This window comes from Ischnura elegans, chromosome 5 (assembly GCF_921293095.1).
Source record: "Ischnura elegans chromosome 5, ioIscEleg1.1, whole genome shotgun sequence".
In the NCBI taxonomy this organism is placed as follows: domain Eukaryota; kingdom Metazoa; phylum Arthropoda; class Insecta; order Odonata; family Coenagrionidae; genus Ischnura; species Ischnura elegans.
The window spans coordinates 4,162,399-4,182,486 of NC_060250.1; the positions used below are offsets into that span (position 1 = coordinate 4,162,399).

A 20,088-nucleotide genomic window follows, 5' to 3' on the forward strand; every position below is an offset into this window, starting at 1 on the left:
CGGGCGGGAGGGGGAACCAGAAATACGACGAACGGAGATATTTCCCGGCATTCATACTTAAGCGTCGCGTTTTCGCGCGCTTAAATTTTTCACTTTTCATTTAATCGCGAAAAATAGATGTTGTCATTTAAAAATCTAAAAGCGTCAAATACGTACTCCAGGAGTAATAATCTTTCGATTAAAGCAATAAAAAAATAATAGGAAACCACCCTATTGGGAAATAGCGGAAAAATCAATGTCCTAAGAAATCAAGTCTTGAATAAAGTCAATTCTAAGAATCTTCTAAGATTCATTTGTTAATCTGTTTTCTTGAAAATATCTAATAAGTACATAAAGAGCTTTGTAACAAATAAACAATCAGTAATCTTATTATTTTCTTATTTTTTACCACTGTCGAGATTACCCCAGAGGCCTGTCGCAATAGGTCTCTGGACAAAATTTTAATATCCCTTCAAATACTAACTAAAAATCGTAAAATAAAGTAAAATTGTCTTAAAGGCCTCTTTAACGCACTCATTTCACATTTTTTCTTAAGAATTTACAAAAGAAATGACCGAAACAGTTCCAAAAACACACCCACTTTAAAACGTAATTCCATTGGCCAGCCGGAAAGTGACGTCAGCTCATGCAATCGTGTGGGAAATCCAGTGGCGTTGCGCATTGTCACCAAATTTCTCGGCTTATTTAACGACTTTAAGTGAGGTTTTATTTCTTATGTATCTTTCGGAGGTTTTATCGTAAAAAGAAAACGCCACGGAACCTGGTTTCACCAAGGCTGACACCGGAAACTTGCCGAAAATTACAACGGCAGCAATGTTTACTTACATAAGCAACAGAAATTGCTACATGCATGCTGAAAGCCGGGGAGTGAAGATGCATAGCTATGGAAATATAATATCACCGGCTCTTGTAAAATATATATTAGATGTGTTTATGAAAATTAACAATGAAATTACATTTATTAGGGTCGGACGAGAAGATTACGCTGACGACGCCATATGTTTACATATATTTAGACTGCCATTGGTTGCGTGCAAATTATGCACAATCAAAACGAATGCATCGTTCGAGCTCGTGTGTGCCCCGAGCACAACCTATTCTGTGGAGGCACGAGTTTTTTAGGAGGACGGTGAGGTGGAAGTTAACAGCCTTTCTTGCAATGATTGCATAGCTAGTTCTGAGAGCAGTTCAAGTATTATGTAAGTAGGGCTGGGCAAAATTGAAATGCACAATACCTGTGACTTGGGAGTTTGAAATCTGAAGGCATGTTTACACGGTACATTAACACGAACGGGTTAATGTCTAAATGTATGAACGCCAAAATGCACCGTGTAACCACCCTACTTGTGCGAATGCATGCACAGAAAATAGAACCTGTTCTAATTTGGTTCATGCATTCGTACATGTTCCGTTCCGGTCCACAAAAATCATTCACGCAAACGTACATCAACTCGTACTTGTTAATGTATCGTGTAAACGCAGGCCTTAAAACAGTATTTGAAATACTTTTTGAAATAAAAAAAAACATTTGTAAGCCGGCCGGTCGACGGCCGACAGGGGATTCGGTAATATTTTTACAACACCTTCCCTAGATATTTCGCTGGAATCCTCATTCCATGGACAGGTGAAACTTATTTCAGCTCCAAAAAATATCCTCAAAAAGCAAACCACGGCATCACCTTATTCATTAATCTTCAGAATTTTCCCTACATAGTGAGCAACTGACTTTTTGCTGCTGAATCTAGCCAGCATCCAATCTTTCAATCCATTTTTGAATGTTAGTCACCGAATTCTTTAAGCTTTTTCGACTCACGCTATCTTGTTTCAGGCATTAATACCACGTCGTCTACATCCTCCTCGTCAGAAGACATGATATCCAATGCCCTATCATAATCAATCAACAAACTGAAGTAAGCTATCTTTATCAGATAAACCTTCAAAATAAGAGTTAATGAGAGGACTCTAATTAAAAGACCTAGTTTTATAAACTTCGGTGTTTTGCGACATTTATTTAAGAAAGTTTAACTCAAGAACTGCCAGACTGTAACTAAAAGTTTAACGCAAGAACTGTTAGACAGATACTAAATATTCAATCCATACTTCAACCCCGTATCCTGGGGTAAGTGCGACAGGGGGACGCACTTACCCCAGGTAACGGGGTCGCACTTGCCCCGGAAGGTAGGAATGAACGGTTACGACGGGGAAAGTGCGACCCCCCATCTTAACTAAATATAATGACCCGAGTTCCTAAATTAAAAGTAAAGCAAGGAAAGCCAATCCATGAAGAAGAGAAAGCAAGATATAGTTCTTACCTAACACCTCCGATGCGTTGATTCAGAGGGAACTGCGGTATAGCCTCTCCTCACAACCAACTAAGACTACGAGATGAACGGACGGGTGTATTTCCCAAGCATGTGGAACGAGAAATTAAGGGATAAGTATTACAAAGTCGTTGGCTCTGGTTTCATAACAATGTGTGGAATATGTTGCACGACCGCCACCTGCTTCGAGAATGGAAATACGATTTTCCTGAAGGAGAGTCGCACTTACCCCACCTCACCTTATGGAAACTAAGAGATCTTAAAAAATATTTAACTTGTTTTTGCTCGTAAGGATTGTTACAAATAGTACACGAGAAAGGTATGTTTTAAAAATATATATTTTATTTTTTAAAGTAAAACTTCTCAAATTTTGCTCTATATGGTTGCATTAGTCTCCGCGAGGAATACAATTTTTTCAAAAAGTGTCGGACAGAGATCCACTCGAAGTGGATAAAGCCAGCAAGTGAAAAAACTTTCCACTGGTGAAGATGAGTAGGTATAGGATTGCGACAAATCTGATAAACAATGCGTTAATATTAGAATTAATTTTTTTCATTCATTCACATTCGTCGGCACTTTCTCATCCGAATCAATCTTCGTTCTACGTCTTGGATGACCGTATGAAAATATTTATTTGGAGCATTTCTAGTCGTATTTCTGAACTTAGGCACAATGCAGTAATTGAAGCTATACGCTGCGGCATATCGAGGAATAACTACGACACGAAAAATACGGCGTAATAACCACAATATCTCCACTGTAAACTTCAATAATGTGCACGGTCAAGGTGGTTAAGAACAACACTATTGCATGAGCTGACGTCATTCAAGATGGCGGCGGTGCGAATTACGTTTTTCCTTGATGGCTTGTAAGACGTATTTTAAATGCTCATAATAAAAAAATAGATGACATTACATGCATATTGTTATAACTTTTAGCTTACTAATTACACCTACTTTTCAGAAACGTCTTTACCTAAATAGGTGTTCAGAGACCTATTACCCCAGTGACCGGGGAAATACCGACATCTAGTAACAGTCACAGAAAAATTATTATTTCTTCAAAGCTTTCATTAGTTTGTTAACATAACATGTCATACGGATGCAGATAATTCCAACTAATTTTCAAGTACACACTACTTGGGTGTATAAACTGTCTGTGTGCATTAAAACTTGTTTTAAAACTTTATTGAGGTGTTCCTAATCTTTGGTCAGCTGTCAACCTGGCAAGATCCCTAAAATGTGCAGCGTCATGGAGTGATCCGTCAATTCATGTTGCGTGCGCACAACAATTTTGTACTTCAATGAAAGATGTAACTAAGTTAGTAAAAATCATGAAATTAAAAATGTCTTAAGGTGTCAAAATTGCCCCAGTCTACCCTTAATTTTTTCTCTATTTATTTATTAGTTATTAAATGTTCATATTAACTATTTAATTTTCTTGATAACTTTGAAATAAACTGTCAAAGTTCTTATTTGGAAATTTCATTTTTTATCCCCTAGGAGAATGCCACAAATATTTTCAAGATTTTCCCTTTGCTTAATCAACGAAGACGCTGTAAATGCAATCGGGAAATAGCAGAAAAATCAATGTCCTAAGAAATCAAGTCTTGAATAAAGTCAATTTTTATATGGATAAAAAAATTCTTTTCATTTGCTTATGTCTTTGGCCGCATTTAGAACCATATTATAGTTGATATAATGGTGATATATTGCCTAATGGGGAACTTGCATGAATTTTTTTTATTTCACAGGCGGACAGAAAATTATTTTCTGAATACAGCAAAGAAAACCGCATGTATTTCTGAGTTTTCCTTCGCGAGATATTTAATGATAAATATAACGAATTTTAAAGCGCGGGAAAAACTCCCTCACCCCCCAAGCCACTGCCGACGAAGCCTCGATGACGTCAAAGGTGCCTAAACATCACGCGAAGCGATTGTTGTGATTGTTTGTAATAGTTGCCAGCAGTTGTGAGAGCTTCGTTTGTTAGACGTGTTGATTATTTTATATTTAAAGATAAATATCCGACGATAGAGGCTTGGAAGCCCTCATATTTTGCATTATTTATAATATTAATATCTGAGTAAGGGCATAAAATATAAAACTGAGGCAGTTAAACCAAAAAAATTTTTAATACCTAAATAACATCGTTGTAGGAGTCTGAGCCACGACCATTGGAAGGGGGATACGTTAATTGTAAGTTGATGTTATCGACGGCATATCATTCATTTAAGTATGTAATTAGAACGATTTTGATGTTTACTAATGTCCGCTTAGCTTTTATATACAATAACTTCATCCGTTTATTCGTATGTACCGGAGAATTCGTCGTTTAGGACTGTCTGTGCTCGTATTATGGGGTGGATTTCAGTCAATGCAACTTTTGCTCGCTGATTGGAGACATCTAGGAACATTTTTGTGCGAAAATAGTGTTATTTTCAACGTGACATCTCCCGCTAAGCTACTGCTAATAATCACAGTGCCGGTGGTTGTAATGCACAAAGTTTGACAAGGTTGAAAAATATCGGCCAAGAGTTATCAGTGTTCCATCGTGATTAAATTGTAAAAAGTGCTATTACGCTATCGATAAATGTCTAACAGTAGTGTAAAAATTGTCAGTGGCGTGCTAATCTCCGTTGTTCACCGCAGATATGACATTTCACGATCACGCTATCAAGATCAAAACTGTATGTGAAGTTTGTTATTCTATCATTTCAACGAATAGTAGTGAGAAAAGTGACCTGTGTCACATGCGTGGGCTAATTTAAATCAGTGAATAAATAGTTGTATTCATCATAACGAGTTCTGTTATTGTAAGTTGTACGTGACGAATGTAAGAATGTGACAGTGACATCCAGTTTTTGATAAGAGTATTTGCCTATTTCCCACTATATTTTTATGATATATGGTAGTATATTGTTTATGGATTTACCTATATTATTGAAATAGGTTGTAGCTTGTGTGTGTGTTAGCAGCGGAACCGATTCGCGATCTCACGTGTGGATTGTGTGCAGACTGTTTTGCTGTGAATTCGTACCGTAGGACGGATAGGACTACCTTCTCCGCTAATTTGGCGTTGCCAAATTCAACAGCACAGCTTACTCTAATGTCAACAGCACAGCTTACGATCGTTATCCTCCAGTATCGTAAGTTTCTTAATTACATCTCGATTTGCCGCCGACGTATAGCAATAATTTGTCTTAAAAATTCCATGAGGGTCGTGGCATCAATTTTTGGTGTCCTAAAAAAAGGCTGGTGTCACCCCATAACACACGCCTTTTAGGCGGCTTGCGGGGTATTATGTAGATGTAGATGTATTTCAGGTGTACTTTTCGAACGAGTGACAACGCGTTATCATCCATTTTTCTGATAACTAAAATATACGAAGTGAAACGCTTGTACTTCATCATCCCGATGCCGCATTATTAATATCCCAAGAAATAATCTAGGCACAATAGCAATAGGAAAACTTGTCCAAGAATAACAGAACAAAATAAAGTGACGATGAGCGGCTAAATACTCCCTCAAAACAAATTTTACACCATGCGCTCAGCGTATTGCCCAACTCCCTACGGTTGTTTAGGCACCTATGACGTCACGTCTGGCCTCGGCAACGCTCGGGTGTCTTCGCGCAGTGGTCGGCTCAGAGAATTTTTTCTCGATTTTAAATGCAATTTTTTTATTTCTTTTGATGTTGAATGGAGAAACTGAAGGTATTTTTGCGAGCTAATGTATCCATTTGACTTATTCAAAATAGTTTTTAATGCAATCTACGACCCATGCAAGTTCCTCATTGTTTCAGAGTCAAGGCGCCAATGAAGTGGTAAGTGGCGGTCCACAAAGGGGCAAGATTGAGAGCTAGTGTCAGTAAAATTACCCGATTTATTAATTTTTCTGGCATATCGTTTGGAAAAACTTAATTTTTGCTCATAGTTTTCTTGTATAGTTTTTTATAGGAAATGATCATTTCCTATAAAAAACTATACAAGAACCGTTCGGGTTCGAACCCTTGAAAAAATACTCAAACTTAGAAATTGAAACTAGTGTAGCTGTTAAGTACTGAAAATGGGTTGAGGAACGCTATTTCATTGTACAACCCCAAGCCGTCACGTCTGAAAGGGGCCTAAGGCCCCTTTCAGACGTGACGGCTTTTCGCCGGCCGCCGTCCACGGCACGGCACAATGCCTTTAAATAACCATAGTGAGCAATGGGTGTCTTCAGACGAGTCGAATCACGCCGTGGACGACACGACGCCGTGGACGGCCGCCGTGGTATCCACGGCTCCCATTTCAATCCGGCCCGGCGTACGCCGTCCACGGCGTGAAATAAACACTGTGGTGTATTGGACTGTTCAGACGCGTCGGCTTATGCCGTCCGCCGCGTAGTTCTATAGAATTCAGAGTAGCGTGATCGGCGAAGAAATGCGGACATGAATAATATTTCATCGTTCCCATATTTTAAATTGTTTTTGAGCGAGATGGGAGATTTTATAGTGGACGTTGACGCTTTTCTACCAAATCCAAGTCATGCAATTACGTGTGCGATATGTCCAACAGCTATCAACCTATCTAGAGCTAATCATTCATTTAAATGGAGAAATAGAGAAAAAAGGCTAAAATATGTGTATTCTATTAAGTAAATAATAAGACTAACGATGTACGCAAAAATAGTCTATATGACTTTATGTACATATCAATTGTAAATTACACCGAGTCTAGACATTCCATACGATCGGGGAGCTGCCGCGGCCTGCGCGCGCGGCAAAAACATCGATTTTTATTGTTAGTTGATTCTAATGGTCATATTTGATTTCTCTTGATGGACACTCTAAAACGTTTGATGTAATTTAATGTATATATCTTGAGATAGCACGGTGATCCTTTTTTTATAATCCCAAATAAACACAAAATTTCGACGAAAAACAGTCCTACAATTTGTATCGTATCGACGATAAATATCGATAATTATAACGAAGAAATTAGGTTATATGAAATGTAAATTGAAGGTGGCACTAAATAAACTATATCTTATACGTAATTAACTTGCAAAAATTTCACTTTCCAACGTCCGTCGAGCACGGTATTCCCCGTGGACAGCTGAAAGCTCCGAACTGTGCCGCACGTTCGAAAAATCGATCTTAATTTCGGCGTCGCGGGTGGTCGCTTTCTCCTTTTGGTATCACTCTCTATAGGTTTTGTTGCATATGTGGTGTAAATATCTCGAGGTAACTCGGTGATCCTTTTTTTATAATCCTACATGGACATAAAAGTGGAGCCTGAGGAAAAGAGGAGCCTAGTAATTTAAACTTTTTTAAAGGAACTCTACCAAGCATGCATAACCTCAAGGATGCGGAAACAGTTAACTACCAAATCGAGGTATTGAACATTCTGGAGAGGATACAGCAGTTGCGAGCAGTTTCTTCTCCTCTAGCAGGATCAATTCATTCTCCGACATCACTTAATTCTACGCCGTCAAACCAGTCAACTTATTCTGTGAGAGAAGTGGTATAGTGTTTTGGGATTTGGGATGCAGCGAAAGGTTTCAACTTTATCAATATTTTATGTATTTTGTAAAAATTCTTTGTATTTTTTTTCTTCCTGTTTGATTTTTTAAATTATTTGAAAGTACTGGAAAGAATTTCTGATAGATAATGTTTTGAGAAGTAAGCAATAAAAAATTCTAAAATCGGACTGAATGAAAAAATCACTATGATGCACTCCCCAGCTCACACGAAAGTGTTAAGATCCATTACATTATCTTTCTTTAGTAATGAAATTTTATGTTTCCTTTGTCTAAAAGCAATTTTATGAAAAATAATGCTTAAATAAATAATTTTAAAAAGAAATTAAATAATAATAACCAATCAAATGAGTTACTCATTGGCTAGTTACAGATTTCATATTTGTATCGAGGTTCCCTAAACTAAATTTTATATATAAGCAGCATAGATAAAATTTATATCAGCAGTATAGATAAAATTTATATCAGCAGTATAGATAAACAATTAAAATAATAATTTATATTATTATTTTAAAATTCGCTCCTATTCATGATAACGACTCAAGAACTATTGAATAAATGTCGCTGATGGCCGTGCCGATTGCTTGCCGTACTGTTCTCTGTATTTAAAAGCGCGCCGCGCCGTGAACGGCGACCGGCGGAAAGTCGTCTCGTCTGAAAGCTGCCTGAATTTCACGGCGCGGTGCCGTGGACGGCGGCCGGCGAAAAGCCGTTGCGTCTGAAAGGGGCCTAAGGGTATTGTAAAAGTAAGACTTTTACCTGTGCCTTTAAGTCACCTTTTTAAGGTGCCTAAAAGGTGCATTTTAGCTAGAAGATCATGACGCCTTTATGCACCTTGTGGGTGCGCCTTTCGAAGGCAGTGCCTTGCCTTAAAAAAAAAGCACCTTTTGGAGGGAGAGTCGTATGTGGGATGTGACTGCTTTAGTAAGGCTTCATGGTAACAAAACTCTATGAGAGGTGCTGCCACAGGCGGCAATAAGCCAAAATCCGCACTAATACCTCAGCGGGGCAAATAAAAAAAATCAAAATCGCCCTTGTTTTCACTTTTAACCTATCTAACAAAGAGGCCATTGGCTAGGTGCTGGATTAGTCCAAATTTCATTCAGAAACATTATGACAGTTCATGGCTTTGAGTATTTTGTAAATTGCCAGATTTTAATTACTTAAGAATGATTCCTGCAACTGAACAAACAAATGGTATCACTGTAAATGTCGGTATTCTCCTATGCTTTTATTCTCTGCCAACTCTTTGTATTTTTGTTGCTGTTCCTCATAATTTTATTTGTTTTGTACCAGTACCTACTGCAGTTTCTTTTACCATGAGTGGCTTTTCCTTTCTGTTTCTTATGAAGTCAGGTCTGAGATGCAACTCTCCAGCATAATTTATTGGTTTTATTTTTCAATGGAATAGTTTTGTCAATAATTTGTGTTACTATAATCTCCCATATATTCACAGTTGTTAGCTAATTCAAATATTTTTGCTCTGATATTTTGTTGGTTAGTGTCTCTAAAAACTAATTTTTTGGCACTCGCTGTAAATGTGCATTCTGCTGCTTAACTGCCACTACTAAATTTTCTACAAGGGTCATTTGTGATGCCAAGGTTTCAGTGTATCTCCATTTCTTTATTGATGTTTTTTTCTTCTTGTCTTGACTCCTATTATATATGTAATGATCTGAAGTTCTTGGAGTTTAGGCCAAATAATTCAAAAGTGATTTGCCTGCGTTTCGGTTCATTTTAAATTGTCCTCAGGGCTTATTTTCACAGGATTGATTATTTTGGTATCGGTGAGGTATCTCTTGTTGACCAAACATTCAATAGTGATGAAACTATGCACTACTGATTTAAAATGCATGTAAATATTTACCATGCCTTTGCCTTCCTAAATATTATATTTAATCCATGCTTCTTATTTTGTCTCTAATATTAAGGCAGTGAGGCTAAATTGTATCATACGTATCTGGTAATTGAACTATGGAGGTACATACTGGTTTCTAATTGGTTGTATCTTCATCCTTTCCACAGAAATTGTATTATTTAGAAAATCTTCTCAGGCTTTCCAACTCACTGAAAAACATGAAAAACTTCAATCCTACATAATATTCTATTAATATTCTCCAACTATTCTTCCTCTCAAAACTTTCCTATTGCTGAGCTTGGATGATGTGCTTTGTAATCTGTCAAGTTAAGCAACCAGTCCAAGTCTTCTGAGATTGTATTGCATGCATCGAGTGCATGGCAGCAAACATCGAGATTGAAACAGCCGATTGCTCTTACAGGTGCAAGGCACCGGGGCGCTACGACGTGTCCCGCCTCCCTCAGACGGCCGTGATCATCTGCTTCCACAACGAGGCATGGTCTGTGCTCCTCAGGACTGTGCACTCTGTGATTGACCGTTCTCCCGAGCACCTGCTCAAGGAAATCATCCTCGTCGACGACTTCTCCGACATGCGTGAGTGCTTAATCCTCTCAATCGCATGCACTGCCAACTTCAAGCACCTCCTCACGAGCATTGAACCCGTATCAAATAGAAATCACCAAACCGGAGCTCACCCAAGGGTCTAATTCCCCAGCCAAAGTTTTTGCTTTGCTCGAAATTACTTTTCTGTGCAAATTAATGCTGTATCAAAGAAGGAAAGACAATGGCAGGTTCCACATTTTAATAAATACTGTGTCCGGCTTCGAATACATGGTATCATCATCAGGCACTTTTGATAGAATTGTTTCCACTTATATAGTAGTCAAGAGGGTGGGTAGCAGCATCACATCAGGGGCTAGTGGGAATGGGAGGGGAGGTGGAGTATGTAGGCGGGGCAGGAAGGGTGGAGTGGTCAGTCAGTGGTCCTCCCCACTTATTATTATTATATTTATTCTGCTCCACCAATATGTTTTAGTGCAACTGCTTCCCAATGACCCATCAATTGTGAAATTTTAAATTCCAAAATAGCATAAAATGTGGTTTTTAGAGATGCATAAAAATGCTCACATTTTTCTCGGAGGAGGTGTCCACCCCCCTTAACCCCTGGGTCGTGCCACCCAAAAGCATCGTTGTGGCTACGTCCCTGGCTATACCTCAACGCATGCTGCCCAGGAATCTAATTCGTTGATGAAAACTTGTGATCCAATCAAAAGTAATACATAGTAATAATGACATCTAGGTAAAATGGTTGCAAATGGTGTGTGACCCTGCCAATTTGAAGATGAAGAAGGGGTTGCTGGCCCATGCTCCACAAAAGCCCCCTCGGGATTCATTTGATTGCCCCTTTGATGGTAAGAGGGTGCTCATCAGTCAGCGAGGTCAGAATGCCTGAGCTATGAGGAGTGAACTGTGTAAATCAGTCGTGGCTGGCCAGCGCAGTTTGGCAGCACCACACAGTGCAATGTCATGCCACACTGCATTCATCCTTTCCATGGTAGTGGCTCAGATGAAATGGAATATGTACTATTTAACATTTCTCCGAGTTACAAATATTCTCTGTTCGCTATAACAATGAGGCTGTCAGTTCCAGAATCAACCCAAATAATGTCAATCGCTCTGTTTATGTTTTTACCTGGGGAGCCTTTTCGTGGGATTGAGGTGGAAAGTCCAAAGCAACCTCCTAATGAGAAAATTTGTATATTTGGACTGATATTTTGCTCTTGTTTTATCACCTATTGTTTACATGACCTGAGTACTTCAATTAAGAGCATGTACTATGCAGAAATAGTAGGTACCTACTTGAGGTGGTGTTTTAATGCTTCTTAATTGTTAGCAGTCTTTTATGATAGAATTACATGAGTGCTATTGGAGAATGGATTTTAACAATTTACTTCTCAAAAGATGATCATGTGATGCATCCTTTTAGGAACAATTGCTGAAATGCTTCTTTTTTTTAACAAAACTAAGGAATTTGTCCATTATTATAAGAGACTTCTCAGTGCAATACTATTTCAGAAATACAGATATATATTTGAAACGTACATGCTCATTTGAAAACAACCTGTGTATTTGTTTGTGTACCTCCATATCTTTTAGTGTATAGTCTTCACCTTATATTATCATCATGAAATTTTTTGTGTAAAAGACGTTTGCCAACATTTGAAAAGGTACCAGAAATCTTTAAGTTATACTCCTGAGTAGATTCAGAAGTAAAATTTGCAAATTTGAGTCTAATTTTGAGGAGAAAGGGACAGCTCTGTGTACCCTGAAAGGAGCTTCTAAATGATATCATTAGAAACGACTGGCTACTTGTGATTGAAGTTAAGCTGTACTGAAGTCTCAATGGCCAGGATGTCTAACGTGTCTTGCCATTCTCTGAATTGTTGTCTCTCTAATTGCAGCACACCTGAAACAGCAGCTGGTAGATTACATGGCGCACTACCCCAAGGTACGCATCGTGCGTGCTGCCAAGCGGGAGGGGCTGATACGGGCGAGGCTGCTGGGTGCTGCGCGCGCAACTGCCCCTGTTCTCACTTACTTAGACTCACACTGTGAATGCACGACTGGTGAGTGAGGTGGGGGCGTTAAATCAAGCAAAGAAAGGGAATTCAGTTAGTTTGGATATTCAAAACTAATACATGTACCTTGGTTCAAGACTAATAATTGTGAAGAAAGAGAGAATTGGAAGGATAAAAATCAAAATCGTGAAGAAATGGAATTAAAAAACTCTGAATGGGACCAAGAGATGGGAATAGGAACAGGAATGGCTGGTGGAGAGGGATGTGGGAAATGAATGACACAAAGACTGTTGAGGAAGGATGGGATAGAACGAAAATGGGAGGATGCAGCAGAGAAGTTGATTGGATGTGCATAAAGACGGAGAAACAGTGAATCACAGACGAAATGGCAAATGAAATGGAAGAGAGGAGGAATGGACTCAGAGAAGGACGTAAGGATGTGCGGGGAAATGAGTAATTGATGATGGTCGGAAACCAAGGTGGAAAGATTGGAAAAGACGGAGTGATTGAATGCGTACCCTGTAGGCCAAGGTAAAGTCAAGGCAAAAGAGGGCAATCCATGTCAACAATTTAGGCAAACAGAGCAGGGAAAGGTCGAGAGTATGTATGTGTGTATGTGGAGGGTGTGTGTGGTGGATGTGATGTGCAGTTGAGATTGATGGTAGGGATCATAGACCAGGAAAACAGGTGAGAGAGAGCCTTTCGTAAAATGAAGGATAGGAAAGTGGAGGGCATGAAAAATATCCCTAGTAAGCTTCTGAATAATTTAGGGAAAGTATTTGGTAGAGTGAACTGTGTAAAGTCATTGGAGATTCTTTGGAGTTAAAGTGACTGGAATGATGTTAAAATTGGTGAAGCTGATGATGATCGGGCATTGATTAGCCAGTCAGCAAGATGGCTGCAGGCTCTAGTGGATGCGTTAGGCAAACCATGTGAGATCAAATGAATGACTTGGATATGGGATTACAGTAAGACTGAAGGTATGCCGATTTGCAAAGCATCTTGAGCAAGGAATTCATGGCTAGTGAAGGGTCTGATTTGAAGAGTAGTGCGGTGTCAAAATATAGAAACTTGGAAATGAGGAGGATGGAAGACTGGAGGTGTTTGAGATGTAGGTGAGGAGAAGAATGGAGAAGGTGAAGTGGACGGAAAGGAACGACCAAGTGCTGTGGTATTTGGAGGAGGCAACCAACATCGGAGGTCATTTTCACCGTGAGAGAACTGTGGGGAAGGAAGGAAGGGTGGGGGGAAACATGGTATTGGCATTAGCCTACTCTTAAGGAAAGGCGCCAAGGGGACCACGGCTTATTGTACCATCCGACTGGCGGAGCCTTGCGCTTGAAATGTCCTCCACACAACACTCAAGCAGTGATCGGGTAGTCTCTGAAAATTCTCTCCCACCATTGGGATTTGAAGCCGAGACCACAGGGTGGTTAGCCAACACTCCAGCCACCATGCCAACCTGATCCCCAACAATCAAGTGCTGGACATGGTGGGTGAGGAGGGGAACCTTGTAAAGGAGACTAGGTAGTTCTAAGGTTTGGATTGAGCGAGGAAGGGATGTTGAAAACAGTGTTAGAGGGCAGAGTGTTAAAGGGAGGGGAAAGAAGAGAATAGGATAAAATGGATGGATATAAAATGATTTTCAATTGAAGAGGCCGGTCCGTAATGGGATAGGAGGTACTCAACGTAAACCTATCTTAATCGGTGAAATACCTCAATGAACTGTACTCGTGTATCAGGTTATTTTCATTCTTAGTAATAGTTTTATGTAAGTCACTGAAAGTATAGGTTGAAGTTAGGTAAGTCTAACTATAAATAACTTTTCTTTTGACTGATAGGAATACACTAAAATCATGTTAATTAGGCTCTAATTTTAAAACTAAAATGTATGTTAATTAATTTCAGCTGGTAAATTTTCTGATGATCATAACTAAATACTTGTACATAGTTGTACCCTCAAAAAAAAATTATCCTGTATAAGCTTGGACCCAGTAGTTCCACAGCACAAGGACATTTAGGCTTATTTCATAGTGGTGAAAAACAATACCTTGACACCATCATAGTGTATAGTTTTGTAATTATCTAATTATTTGCAGTCAAGAAGTATCCTTATAGTGTCTAAACACTTCATAATGGTAGAAGTAGAAATACAAAATAAAGGATGGTGGTTGAAGAATAATATATATTTTCATCTTTTCTGGCCTCCTTATTGATCAAATATCTGTGTACACCTAATTAAATTTTGACTTATTATGCTCTCTCATTGATAATAATTTGAAATATTATAAGCTCCAGCCTGTGCATTGCTTTTTAGCATGGTTAAAACAATTTTTCCACTTGTGGTGCATATATCCATGTGCTTACTCATCAAACCTTAGTGCTGATATTGCTCAACTCTGGTGATACAATTACAGTTTTATAATGTGGCTGTTGGGCCCCAATGTTCCTTGATGAATGCGACTTCAATATAAGTTGTGATATGTGCTTACTCAACTCACACAGGGTGGCTGGAGCCTCTTCTCGACAGAATAGCTAAGAACTCCACCACTGTGGTGTGCCCTGTGATTGATGTCCTCGATGACACAACGTTGGAGTACCACTGGCGCGGATCAGGAGCTGTGAATGTTGGTGGTTTTGACTGGAACTTACAGGTAATGTTTTGCGCTTATATAAATCATGTGTGTGAAACAATGTCAAACAAATTGAGATTTCATATTCATTGAAGTGTAGCTTACAGTGGTCTTACATCGTTGTGCTGTTTCCTATTACTTTATCATCACCATTATTCCTATATCTCACTGAGTAAAGTATATCTCAGTGGCTAATTAGGGTACATACATATGTAGTTTCCAAATGTGTTTGCACTTAAAGGAGTTTGTATTCTATTACTTGTACATTTGAATTATTTCATCTTAGGATTGGATCACATATTTGAAAGGAAGGTTGGAATCAAGTCTGGAATTACTTTCACTATAGTAGTGAAATCTGTCTTCCCAGTAGATTTCATCTGTTTTGCCTGACTCATTTAATAGTGCATTTGCCATTGGTTCTTTGCTTGTGATAGAATTAGCATGCAGTCGAATGCTGTTATTGTCTACCTTTTTCTTTATTACACTCATGTAGTTCAATTGGCATGCTGTGCCGGAACGTGAAAGGAAGAAGCATAAGGACTCAGCGGAACCTGTTTGGAGTCCAACAATGGCTGGTGGCCTCTTCAGTATTGACAAAACCTTTTTTGAGAAATTGGGTACATATGACAGTGGATTTGACATTTGGGGAGGGGAAAACTTGGAGCTGTCTTTCAAGGTATGTAACTCGGCTAAAAGAGCTCTTTTGACTTTGATGGTCTCACCAGCAATTCCTCATGATAAATTCTAGAACCCCCTCACTCTAGTTAAAATAAAGGACTAAAGTTAATAGCATTTTTCCTGAAAGTAAAATTTCTACATTATCTACTTTATGTGCTGAATTCTTCCTACGTACTTGTGTACACTCATGCCTCGTTTAGCACAAGAGATATGGATGTGTTCCCAGTAGAGTAGGTGTTGGGAATCAAATTTCCTATAAACCATATACATTCAATAGCATTGGAAAACTTACTTACATGAGCATTTATAGTCTAAAATATCATTAAAGATAGTGGGCACGAATTCAAAGCACATTCAAAGGAATGGAGCAAGAATGAGCTGCTGCGCAGTACTTAGGATTAGAATCTAAATTTGCTCTCTTGCCTTGTTCTCTCGCCACTGACTCTCGGTCCCTCTGTGCCACAAAGAATGAATGGTGTTCTCTGGCTGGCTGTCTGGGTTGCCTCACTGCAGGTTGGCAACTGTCTATGTGCCACCGCATGGTCAAGCTTTTCTCCCTATCCTTGCAAGACCTGCCGATATTGACTGAGAGAAGCCGAATGAGCAAGGACTCACTGGCCTCTGCAATGACTGTCCTACCTAAACACCGTAGCTGTTCTTAGTGAGGGTGAAAGGCTAGTGTGGGTGCGGATAACACCCCAACAGGGCTTGTTGTAGATCTCTTTATGTACTTCTTGAGTTCCAAAAGGATCAACTACCATCATACCCTTACTTAAAATCGTTTTCTGACCTATTCACAAAACGTCTTAATATTCTTCAGTTTGGTTTATTAATTGTTGAATCCAGAGATGATTGAATGCTTTTCCACCGTTGAGGGTACATTTAGGAGGAATGGATTTGGTGACAGTATTTGTTGTACAGGAGTTAGAAAAGGGGGTGTGGATTTCACGGTGTTCATTTGGAGAGATAATACATTTTGGAATATTCATTTGGACAGGGTAAATGTACAGAAATTGCTGGGGATTAAGCAGGAGAGACTTGGATGTATAATGGGGGATTAATTAGTATGTATAGGGTTTGCATTTTGGGAGAGCAAATCAGAGAGGGTATGTGTTTGTAATTTTTTTGGGATTTACATTTGGGAATACATTTTTGAGGATTCATTTGGAGAGGGAATACATTAGAGGGGATGAGTTTGGTGAGTGTGTATACGTTTTGTGGGCTTCATTTGGGCAGAGTTATACTGGTATCATGGAAACATTTGGTGTTTTACCTTACCTAATTGCTTTGCCCTTGCTGAAAGTGTTGCAACAACAGTCTTAAATAGTAAATCTAGGAAGTGTTTTCTTCTATCCTTTACCATTTAATTTTTAATATGTGATCAGGGGTTGCTTTTGGAACCTGAGCTGTCTCTTGGTAGAATTTAATGTAGTTTTCGTCATTTTTCAAGGCTTAAAGAGAAATTAATTTGAACATTTTTTTTCCTGTAGACTTGGATGTGTGGTGGAACGCTGGAAATAGTCCCCTGCTCTCACGTTGGCCATATATTTCGCAAGAGGTCCCCGTACAAATGGAGGTCTGGTGTTAATGTTTTGAAAAGGAACTCCGTTCGTCTCTCAGAAGTCTGGCTTGACGAATATGCCAAATACTATTATGATAGAATTGGGCATGATTTGGTAAGTTAGCCATTTTCTACGCTACTATGCATTTGGTCTATCTTAACAGATCACTGGATAACATGGTTTAGTTGGGATGCAGAAATTTCACTTGCTTTTCTGTTTAATTCACAATCATTAATGAAATCGATATTTCAACCTATTGCTGATGGGCAAAATTCATTTCAATTGAATTTTATTTGCAAAATAGAATTCTCTCCTCTCTCAATTCTTCTTGGGATAAAAATAAAAAATTCATCGAGAAAATTGTATTTTCAGTACCTACATATTATAGTTTTAATTTTAAATTAATTTTTTTAATTTAAAAAAATAAGCTACTTTTGCTCTGTGACGTTCAATTTAAATATAAAACTTTAGCTCCTTTTTTTTTGATGAATTAAATTTGTCAACTCATTATAATTGATTATTCTGGAACATTTCATTGTACATATCAATAACATCAATATATGATGGACGGATCGAGGATCTTTTTTGGATCCGGATGGGATCCTTGATTTCAGGTTCAGGTGTCAGATATTCGGATATTTTCGGATCCAAATGCATTTTCAATTGCCTGCTATGTGATGCAGTAATTATTCAAGTTTTTCTGGGTACATGCAATCAAAGGAATGCTATTTAGATTTTCATTCACATTTTGATATTTTTACTGATTAAAAATCATTTTTATAAGCTTTCAAGATATTAAAAAAAAATACTTTTATCTTTACACAATCAGGATATAAACTATCTGCTTGCCTTTGGAAATGAAAATAGGTTTCCTCTTCAGATAAACCATTGACTGAATTTTAATTTTCCTCTTAAATATTTCCCCAGAATTTTTTCACTTTCTCATCGCTTCCTTGTGTTTCACCCACAGTTGCTTCAGTTTTGGTGTGGTGGATTTTTCACTTCCTCCTGATAGTTTCACACCACAGTGCACGCATATGGTTCTCTTTAAGTCAATGAAAATGTTTCTACACTATGAAAGATATTTTTATCAGTATATCATTAAATTAAATTGCAAATGCAGGATCTTCAACACAATTAACAAAATTTAGAACAACATTAGCGTCACATGTGACGAGTCGTGGGAGCAGAACGAGACGACTGCTCAGCGAGTGGAAGGGGTGGGCAGCGGAAGCGCGTGAAGGAGAGGTGGAGGGGAAGGAGCGTGCTCCCTCCACCTTTCAAGCAACGAGGCTATGAATGAGGGAGTCAAGAAGGAATATGTCAGATCTTGCTATTTTGTGACGTCTTTGCGTCAAAAGCGAAACTGGGCGAGCTATGTGATATATGCAGTTGGCATTTCCAGGCCTTATCCTCTTGTTTGACGGTGCCGATGCCATGCTTGTTTCTTGAAAAGTGTGCTGTTTAGTCTATGTTGAATATTGGTATAGTCTTGTTAAAGGGAAAAAAAAACTTTGTTTCTATGAATTAGAGCTTTAAAAAAACACGTAAATAATCTTATAAATGTGGCGTGCTCTCGTCTCTCGTTGGTCTTATTCTCTTTTGAAAATCATGGATGTTATTCAACTGCTATCGAGACATCTTGGGGCCCAGTAGGTGACTCACCTAGCATTTAGCTTCCTGAAACAGGGAGAATTGTAGCAGGTAGGTCGAAAAAGATCAGGTGGGGGAGGGATGAAACACTCTTCCATTGTTCTCATATAACTTGATATTTTCCTTTGAAGTGAATGATTTATGGCCTTTGTGGTCTTGGAAAGGAAAAAAATGTCTGAGGCATGGGATGATGTAGGGCCTAGTATGAAATCTACGATGGGGGAGGGGCGAGTTTTGTGAAATCTATGACGTGGATATTATCTTACATTGCTGAGATTTCCCCGATGGTTGTTCAGTCACTCGGAAGATTCGCACCATAGTTGTATTTTGCCTTAAAATGTCCTTGTCTGAAACTCTATTGTATAACTCTGACAAGAGCTTTAAAAGGAAATGGTTCATGAGTAGGACAAGCATCGCAGTGCAACGATGCACGCAAAGGTAGGATTGGAACTCTCTCCACTCCCTCGTATGGGACGCTGCATTCACTGAAGTATAAATTTTAAATTTTGCATCCAGATCCGATGCCTTCAGCAAATTTGGATCCAAAGTATCCGGTGAAGGTCAATATAAGCAGATATTTGGATCTGAGGTATCCAATCCGACCATCCCTAATATATATAGTTCAAAAGCGAGTCACTGTCACTAAAACAGAAACACAAATACATAAAAAGAAATACATAAGAAAAAATATATTGGTACTGTCAATGAGAGAGGATGTTGCTGTCTTTCCTTGATGTGGCGCTCACTGAGGTAGGGGGGGCTGAAGTTGGAGGGGGCAGAAATTATGGGACAGTTGGTATTAGACAGAATTGAAGGATTCGCAGCAGGGAGATGAGGAAGATTTGTTGATGAGTGGTGAAGCGAAATGAGAAGCAGAATTTGCATCTTGGGCGTTTGCGTGGTGAGGAGAAAGAAGAGGGAGAGGGGGGAGAGAGGGGTCAGAATATGTTGCGCAGGTTGGGTGCCTTGCTGCATACATGTGATGGAAGGGCATGAAGATATTGCTCGTGGTCTTTTTGTGGATCGAAATGTTGAATTTATTGTTATGTAAAAGTACATTTGTGCCAAGGAGTGTGAGGGAGAGGATGCAAGCAATGAGGCAGAGAGAAAGAAGAGTTAAGGGCGGCGATGAAGGAATGAAGGGTGTACATAGTGCCCATGGGCACGTGTGTGATGTCATCAATGAAGTGCTCAATGGGCTTCAGTGATTGAGAATTGAGATGAGAAGGTGATTTCAAAATGAACCCATGAAAAGATTGGCATATGATGGGGCCATTCTTGT

At 38.9% G+C, this 20,088-nt stretch overlaps 1 protein-coding gene across 5 annotated transcripts in view; it reads left to right on the plus strand.

The window, feature by feature from the left end:
• LOC124158432 (putative polypeptide N-acetylgalactosaminyltransferase 9) overlaps nt 1–20,088 on the plus strand; it is a 488,889-nt gene that overhangs the window by 427,785 nt on the left and 41,016 nt on the right. For all 5 annotated transcript variants that reach the window (XM_046533517.1, XM_046533515.1, XM_046533516.1 and 2 more), the window contains 5 exons: nt 10,123–10,295; nt 12,164–12,328; nt 14,786–14,934; nt 15,407–15,589; nt 17,082–17,267. In XM_046533517.1, the coding sequence (XP_046389473.1) occupies nt 10,123–10,295; nt 12,164–12,328; nt 14,786–14,934; nt 15,407–15,589; nt 17,082–17,267 (856 nt within the window). The remainder of the gene's footprint in view (nt 1–10,122; nt 10,296–12,163; nt 12,329–14,785; nt 14,935–15,406; nt 15,590–17,081; nt 17,268–20,088) is intronic.